The sequence below is a fragment of the Lactuca virosa genome, chromosome 7 (assembly GCF_052849685.1).
Source record: "Lactuca virosa cultivar CGN04683 chromosome 7, Lactuca_virosa_CGN04683_v6, whole genome shotgun sequence".
Lineage (NCBI taxonomy): Eukaryota > Viridiplantae > Streptophyta > Magnoliopsida > Asterales > Asteraceae > Lactuca > Lactuca virosa.
In genome coordinates this window covers 6,318,261-6,327,863 of record NC_136432.1, presented here as the reverse complement: position 1 = coordinate 6,327,863, position 9,603 = coordinate 6,318,261, and the positions used below count along the sequence as shown (strand labels likewise).

The 9,603-nt window shown below is 36.7% G+C and overlaps 1 protein-coding gene across 1 annotated transcript; it reads right to left on the bottom strand.

The window, feature by feature from the left end:
* Positions 1–7,889: 7,889 nt before the first annotated feature.
* On the bottom strand, positions 7,890–9,074 carry LOC145126354 (uncharacterized). Its single transcript, XM_079061737.1, has 2 exons — positions 8,334–9,074; positions 7,890–7,991 (listed from the first exon to the last, which is right to left on the bottom strand). Exons 1-2 carry the CDS (start codon positions 9,072–9,074, stop codon positions 7,890–7,892), a joined length of 843 nt encoding a protein of 280 aa, XP_078917863.1.
* Between the last annotated feature and the right edge of the window lie 529 nt (positions 9,075–9,603).

The window sequence follows — 9,603 nt, the reverse complement described above, 5'->3', positions numbered from 1 at the left end:
TTCTATCCAACTGAAACTTGGGTGATGAGAATCTTTCCTTATTTGGTAAATTCTCCACACTACCACAAACGAAGGAATCAAATTCATATTGCTAACATAGAAACATACAAACATCAATTTTCACAAATGCCATTGCAAGGAGATATAATAAAATAAAAAAACAAAATTTTATTTAAAAATTCGGTAAAACTTTTCCTTACAATGCAATTACAAATGAAAACTATGTTACTACATATTTCTAAGCAATCTATCATAACTCTTTAAGCAGCAGCTCAAAAATCCGATAATCGAACCATGCGATTGAAATCCATCTTCGTGACCAGATTCAACATACTCTTCCTTTAAGCTTCCTTTTTTTTGCATGATCCTACAAAATATCAAAATTCAACCTTGTCACATCATGTATTAAGAATCAACAATTAGGAACTTAATAGAGTTAGACAGTAGATTTACCTGAAGCAGAGTCAAACCTTTTGATTCTACCTTCTTTCAGATCTTTCAGGTAGTCAGGGCAGCTTCGCTTCTAATGTCCCTTCAAATGACAGTAGAAACAAATGGCTTCTTTTGCATTGGCACATGAGACAATCACAAACTTAGCCTTTCTCTTTACCATTTGTTTAACTGGGTTGACTATGGCCGATCCCTTTCCATTGGGAAGAGAAATTTTTTCTGGACTTCCAATGTTACCATTTTCAATGTCCATGGAAGTTTGAGAAGTAGATATTCCAATCAAATTTGCTTTTCCAGTGCGCCAAATCATTGCTGATTCAACAACAACAAGAAAATAAGTAAGATCAATAAGGGTCATGTCGTGGTCTGTCACATAGTAGTCCTTAATGAACTCACTATATGACTCGGGAAGTGATTGAAGAACCGAGTCAACAGCCAACTTCCTTGAGACAACGACACCCAATACTCTCAGCCTGTCAATATCTGACTTCATCTCCAAGACATGAGTACACACATGTCTTCCATTTTGATGTTTCATTGCAAGTAGGGATTGAGTGACCTTGAACTTTTCAAGTCTTCGAACTTGTGGGTCAGGGAGAATAATTGGAGGAGGTGGAGGAAGTGAAGTATGATTTCCACTTCCACGATCCAACCTTGGAACATCATCTTCAAGAGGAAAGCTTATTCCAAAAGATTTGGGAAGACCATAGTTGTCTGAACTTGACATCTACAAGGGAGAAATTCAAGTTAGTTGATTTAAGTCCTTAATATAACACCCAAATGAAATATTAAGGCTAGGTCCCAACAAATTATTTTACAATTCGGAAGAGGGATGCCGTAATCCAATTGCAAAATATTTGAAGGTAGGTAAATGACGATTTACCAATTTCCACCATGAAAAAGAAAATTGATTATTAAGTTTTAAATGGATTGAAATTCCTAGATCCTTTGAGATTCATTGAATTTTTCAATGACATGTTTAAATCTCGATTGTGCCCTTCCAGTTTGTGACTGGGATGTCGAGGATCACAAACAAGGTGTGAATAGCCATGCAAATTAGCTTGGTACACTTAATGTTACAGCCACCTAATCAATGTGCCGGTTAACCACACACGCTCCATTGATCTATGATTAACATCAAGCTACCCTTTACCACGCACTGTCAGTCCCAGATTAGTGTGCCGGTTAACCACACACGCTCCACTAACGACTTAACAAGGTGCAAGGTGCAATTTCATGAGATAGCACCATATTCACATTTTTCCTAAAGTAACTAAGATTGAGAATTTAATAAAAGTTTAGTTACTTTATAATTATCATTATACTTATAATGAGAAATAGTGTCTCTCAAATCCGTTCGGCTAACGACCCTCCACCAGTCAAGGAAGCGGTGGGTGAGAGTGGACACCCATTAAACTGCCATTTTGTAGACAGTAACCTTATACCCCCTTATAGACTGACTTCGTGAATGAGGCCTACTAACGGTAAGACCGACTTGTCTGATACATATATATAATTATTAAACTTATAATAATATAAAGTATAAGGGTAGAATTTTAACTTTTAAAACTCTAGGGTTTGGAACTAAAGTATTCAAAAGTGAGACTTTACAAATTCCAAAACTTGAGGGCAAGTTTTAAACTTGTCAAAACTTTTCATTTCTCTAACTTGTGAGTTTAATGAGGTTTTTATGAAAAACTTTTCAAGTTCCATAACTTGAGGACAAGTTATGGAAGACTTTAAAACCATTTAAGATGACTTTTCAAATGAGACTTTTGAAAATTCCATAACTTGAGGACAAGTTATGGACTTCATAAAAAACATTTATGAAAAACTTTTCATTTTCCATAACTTGAGAACAAGTTATGGAATTCATAAAAGGCATTTAGATCATATATTTCAATTAACACAATAATCAAATAATTGTTTTCTTATGATCCAGATTAAACTCATAAGTCAAGATAATTCATATCAACTATTTACAAGAAATTAGTCTATCATATAAACTAATACAAATCTTGAAATTATGACAATTATATTTTAATTGGACAAGCATGATCATTACCATACGAAAAAACACATTTCATGGTTCAAAAAACATTTGGGGTAATGATCCTAATCCAATTTCTGGCCAAAAGTCGAAAATCTGCCCACTGGAGCACCAACTCGGTGAGTATATGAACTGGACTCGTCGAGTTGGCCATTTTATGAAGGGACTCGGTGAGTCACCCAGTGGACTCGGCGAGTTCACTCGACAAAAGGCAGAAAATTCAATTTTTTCACTTTGAAAACCAATAAAACAACAAGTATAATAGAAAACAATCCTAGGCTCTGATACCACTGATGGGTTTCGGTATACTACAACATCATATGGTGCACATACAACCCTAAATTCTTTGGATCTATGTTTTCTCTAATTATACATGCAATATTGTTTCCAAAGCATTAAGCTAACAACTAGCATGCAAATGACATAATCAACATAAAAAGAGAGTTACAGAACTACCTCTTTGTTGTATCTTGTAGAACTTCTTGTGTTTGGCCTTTAAGAACTTAGTGCCCCAAGTGTTGCACCTCAAATGGAATCACAACACACCTTTGGACAAAGGATGACTTTTGAGAGAGAGAGAGAGAGAGAGAATATCTTGTGCTCAAAATCGGCTCATGCAACTCCAAGAATCACTAGTGTGCCATTTTGGATGCTTAGGGACTTCTTATATATTGTGGCATGATTAGGGTTACAACCATGTAAACCCTAATGCCCATGACCTTTCATATTACCTAGGATCCATTGGTTAAATCTCCATGGACTACCATATTGGTTTAGCCCATCCTAAATAACAATTGGACCACATTATAAGAATTATTGATTTACCAAATCAATCCCCATATATTTAATTAGTCTCTTTTGATCACAAAATTAATTCCAAATTAATTCTTGATCAATACTAATTAAATCATATGATTTCATATTAATATATTAGAACTTACAATATATTAACAAACCATAAATAACCTCTTCTCAAAAGTCCATCCTATCAAATTGTCCTGCTGATATGCAACCCAAATGGACCATGCTACTCTCGGGTCAAGTACATACCAATTATGGTTATGGGCTTAGACACCTAATCCAACAATAACACCCTAAACCAAGGCACAATATACTAGATCTAGGCTTTGAACATCAGTTGGACACGTAAAGTTCCAAGCTTTCCTTCCATGCATGGTCTTTTAGGGCTAAAAAGGCCATATAAATGCTTATAAGCTTGCATGGGGCTTCCATGGTCATAAAGTTTGCACCTTTATGCCATGTAACCCTTCCTAGATCCCAAATCTGAGATACAAGTCACTTGGGACGTCCAAATCCCAAAGGACAAGGTTCTTGGACCAAAACCCTCATAAAGTGGAAGTAAATAGATCTAAGAAAAGAATGATCAAGTTAGAGACTTGATTACCAGAAAATGTAGCAAATGGAGTGTAGTTCCTGGATCTACTTCTTCCCTCTTGAGCCTTCTATCTTCTTCTTCTTCCACAAGCTTTAAAAGTGCACAAAGATCACTCAAAATGGCTCACACACTCAAGGAAGGAACTAGGGTTTCGTGGATTAGGGTTTGGGACAAGGAGGCTGTAAATGAGGCCAAGGGGTGGGAATTAAGATGCTTAAATAGGTTGCAAAACCCCGAAATTAGGGTTTCACTCTGTCAGGCCTACTCGCCGAGTCCAGAGCTCTTGACTCGTCGAGTAGGTGGCTGAATCCTGCGTCCAATACTAACTTCTACTCGACGAGTCTGGGGCTTGCACCTCGTCGAGTAGCTTTTCAAAACATGAATAGTTTGTAAATAAATACGTACCAGAGTCTGGGCGTTACAAGAAGCCTTACACTTCTAGCAATCCATCATATCTTTAAAACTCCCCGAACCAAACCCAAAATTTATAAATGACAGAGTTAAAAAATCATGATTATGCCCTTGGGCTCCGAAACACCAACGAACACTCGGATCACTTAGACTTTAACACCCTCATCCAAAAGGGCCAAATCCTTTCTTCCCCAAGATCCCAAGCTTTATGATAACTGATGATAGGGCCGTAGCCCCGAATAATGAAGCGATTCGAAACCCGGTGTTACACATGAATATTGTCTACTACAGACCATTTGAGTTATCATTTTAAGCACTTTAGAGTGTTTAGTGTCATAAAAATGGAAGCTTGGTCCTTGCTTTTCATCCATGAAAATGTTATGGAGTTTTAGATGGTAATATAAGTTAGGGTTTTGGTTTTGAGCTTCCTTTTTCCATGAAAAGGTATAAAGGTTACAACTTTATGACTTTAGACGATTATTACACTTAGATTTGAAGTTTGGACGTTAAGTCTTAAAGTATTAAGACCTTAATAGAGAAATTAGACGTCTGAAGGTTACGTTGGGTGTAACACTGAGTACGTTGGGCATACTGGGTTGCTGCCCCGTAACCCTTCCGAGTAGAGGTTGTACGTTGTTCGTACTACCAAAAAACCCACTTGGGCCATTTTTAGGCCTTGGGTTGTTAGGGATTTTGGACCTTGCATTTTGGGTCATGCTTGGAAAGGGAAAAATGGCATTTTTCCCTTGGTAAGATAAATATGGTTTAGACCATTAATTATGGGTTAAACCCTGATTATTAATTAGGGGTGTTTTTAGGCTTTGATTAGTGTGAGGAGTCGTGATAGCAGCATCTCGAGCGTGTGATTCAGTAATCTTTAGTTATAGGTGAGTCTTTTCATGATGCTTGTGGGTCGAAGGCACCAGTGCCGGCCCACCATGTTGTTATGCAGAATGCTAGATGTTATATGACTCTTGCATGTTTTTATGATCTGGGTTGAAATAGACCCCGGGGCTGGGCCCATGAGTATATGATGGGTTGGAAGAAACCTTAGGGTTGGGCCCCAGGGCTAGGCCCATATTTGTGTATTGGGTTGGAATATACCCCAGGGCTAGGACCAGTTGTACGTTTGGTATGTGGTTCTTTGGGGAACTCACTAAGCCTTGTGCTTACAATTTTATTTCTATGGTTGTAGGTACTTCCGGTTCGAAGGGGAAGGGCCCGACGTGATGGCACATTATCCTCCCCTCATGATTTCCGCACTTTTTGGATATTTGTACTCTGATATTTTGATATTGTATTTGGTGATTGTCTTGGAGATATTTGGTGAAAGAAACTATTGGTTTTAAAAAAATGAAAAATTTTATCACTGTTTTTGGGTTATTACAAGTTGGTATGAGAGCCTTGGTTTGAGGGATTCGGGCACACTCTCGGGTGTGTCAGAACTCAAATTGAGGAAATGATAATCTTTTGAAAAGAAAATTTTAACTTATAAAAAGATTTTTTTTACTAAGTAAAAAAGGGGTGCAATGCGTGAAATCAGTTGAGCTCAAGTAAGTGATTCCCAAATATACCCATGTCTATGTGTTATGATTAGTATGCTTGATATATAAATTTCATGCTAGTGTAGGGCTAAGGATACATTCAAGAATTGTATGATAGAATTGTCTGATTTGTGTGATGCCTTATAGCCTAGGAGAATTGAATGCTATGTATTACTTGGGATTAATATCGGCTTAGTTATTTTCTAAGTGTATGCTTTGAAAGTTGTATACAATTAGGATCATATGGCCCTAAAATGATCGATTTAGCCTCATTTACTGTTCCTTGTTTGGTTGTGGACTTAAGGTAGAATCATTATTTGATATTTTATGTGATCCCATTTCGTGTATAACTTGCATGTATAAGGCAACCAACGGTGTTGATTGAGATTCTTAGTGTTGTGGAAGCGGTTGAATTGAGAATTCCTAAGAGAGCCTAGGATATGCTATAGTAGAATTTATATTCATTATAGCATAGGATTGGTATATGGATTTAGTGAGGTGACTAAGAGGATCCATGGTGGTTTTTGAGGAAAGTACAAATTGGTGTGGAAGGTAGTATTGGGCCCATACTACTGAAAACATGATATGTACTCAAGACAACGACGATCTTGTAGATTCTAAGGAGGCCTGTATAGTGGAAGTTCCCTCGAGTTTTGTTCTAATCATTTATATGTTTGTATTTCAGTTTGAGTATGGTGGTGATCACTCAAGGATGAGGTTCTAGTTCAGGTTCTGGTTCGGGCACAAAACTGATTGATGAGAGGCTACGCGAGTTTATTGCGGCCAAGATCACTCGCGGTATCTTGGATGTTACTCCTGTGATGTGTGGTGCCATCAACGAGGGGATTATGGAGGTTCTGGAGGAGGGACTCGGGGAATTTCGGGCCGAGATCGCTGCAGGACAGTTTGTAGGGAAAATAATAACGATGATTTGATGATGCGGAATGTAAGAACTAACACACTCATGAAGAAGTATTTGGCGAACAAGATATTTTATTCAACTATGATGAGGAAATTACACCAAAAAGGAAATATTGCAATCTAACTAATCTAAGCTAAGAAATCTCATTTCATTCAAGGACTACATCTTGTCACACCCACTAAATGAATACAACTTGACTATTTATAGGTGTACAAACAAGTCTAGCTAATTAACCCACATGTCATAAAAGCAGGTTCCTTGTCATCATCCATGGAAGACTTTGAACCTTACATTCTCCCCCTCAAAGTATGGAATGGATGACAAGGCTTCAACTTCCAAAATAAGTCTCTAGCAAATAAGAAATGATCTTGTGACGAGGAATATCAAAGTAATCCACGAATCTTGATTCTTCAATAGTCTTCAAAACGGGTTCTAGGATATAGAAATACGAAACCAAGCATCAAAGTAAAAAAATCACCTTCAAGCTCCCAATGGATTAGAAGTAATATTTTTCAGCTTCATCTTCTAATGCAATCCCAAAGATTGTCAAGAAATCCAAACCCGCCATAAGAACCCATTTCAGAATTAAGAAACCAAATCATTTCTTATCTTGAAGAACTCCCCATACAAGTCATAATGATCTTCAAATATGCTAATGATATAAGTCACCAAAAAAGATCATGTAACAAATCAAATTCAAGATTCGTAACTTCACTTGATCGAGAAATCCCTAAAAGTTAGAGTCAATCAAAGCACTGCGGTCATTGGTAGAACCTTTGGGATCCCTGTCCTAAAGTTCATCAATACCTAAAAATGATATACCTACTTTCATATCTCTTACCACAAGTTTCATCAAAAATCTCCAATTTGATAAATCACAATCCAATTTCGAATGATCATATCAAATTCTCCCCCATTTTATAATAAAAAAACAAGATTATAAAACCTTCAAATGGTCATGAGAATGATATTGAATCGGATAAATCAATCATACACCCCCCTCGACAAAATGGAATAAACTTTGAAGCTTGAAATCTGAAATAGTCGACAAAAAATGTGACATATTGCGAAACACGACCTTCCGAACCACCATGACTTGTTGGAATCCAATATTTACTATTCACGAAAAAATATGTTCACGAAAAATCCAATTTTTTCATCAACCCTTGAATTCGTAATCATTTCAGAATTAGGACTGAAACCACCATTTTGCTGAAACTACATGGATAAAAGATGCAAAACTTATGTTGTCTTCCCCAATTGATCAGATAAAAGCGAACAACAACAACGACTTGCGACATCAATTCCGATTACAGAATCAAAATAAGTTCCTTGTTTTGATTGCAATTTTTTTTCCGATTTGTGAGTTAATCGATCCAACTGCGAAATCGTTCATTACCACGAGAACAGTTCCGAATTTGACTTCTTATCTTCTTAGATCCTATGACTCTCTCATCTTGTTCCAATTCATACCAGTCATCATCACAATTCTGAATATGTCTTTCATGTTTTATTTCTATCAATCCATTGCACCATAATTCCAATCGTACGTCTTCTTACCAATGCCAATGATCCAACACTAGAGACTAGCTTCGCTTCTTTTGTGACTTCATCTTCATGAAATTTCAGAATTCCCACCAGTTTTTCTAGAGAATAATTTTTGAACTGTTCATGAGGCTTAACAGTAGAAACTATCGATTTCCATTCAGATCTGAGACCGTTCATGAATGCTAGTTTTTCTTCAATAACTTGTCGTTTGAGATTGTATTTAAGCATTCTGCTCAACAAGTGATTAAAGCGATTGGCGATTTGATCTAGATTCTCTTCTAATTTCTGCACAAAGGATCCAAACTCTGACAAAAGTGTCGTTTGCAGAGAATGTTCCAGGTCGTGATCACCAGAGTACAATTCCTTCAGTCTGTCCCATATTTTCTTTGTAGTGTCGTGTGAATTAAGAAGACGGAATGTGTCAGGATGAAGAGCAAATCGAATGATTCTCATTGCCTTCAAATTACACATAAGCTTGTCCTTCTCATCATTTGGAATTTCTATGTCTTCAGCAATGATTGCATCATATTGAGCTTGAGTTTTGATTTCTTCTCTGGTACCAGAATACTTGTACGTTTCAACCGTCATTGCATGCCAAATGCTAGATCCATGTGTTTCGATTCCCAACTCATAATCTTCGAAATGAAGAGCCCAAACTTCGTAATCTTCAGGAAAAAGGATAGGAATACTTGTTGTTGATCCAATGCTACATGGGAAATTGAATGAGAGAGAATGAAGATCATCGTTAGGCATTTTAGCAAGAATTCAATAAAATTGAATATAGAATCAGATGTGTAAGCTTAATTTGAGTTTAAGGGAAGATGAAGGATTTAGATCTGAGATCTACAATCAATTTGCAACGAAGAGATTGCAAAATGCGTAAATAATTGATAGAACAAAAACAGATATGAGAAAACTGAAAAACCCTTAACTCAAATGAAGAATAGCGATTAGATTACACTATCTCCTGCTCTGATACCAATTATAGGGAAAATAATAACGATGATTTGATGATGTGGAATGTGAGAACTAACACACTCATGAACAAGTATCTGGTGAACAATATATTTTATTCAACTATGATGAGGAAATTACACCAAAAAGGAAATATTGCAATCTAACTAATCTAAGCTAAGAAATCTCATTTCATTCAAGGACTACATCTTGCCACACCCACTAAATGAATACAACTTGACTATTTATAGGTGTACAAACAAGTCTAGCTAATTAAACCACATGTCATAAAAAGGAGGCTCCTTGTCATCATCCATGGAAGACTTTG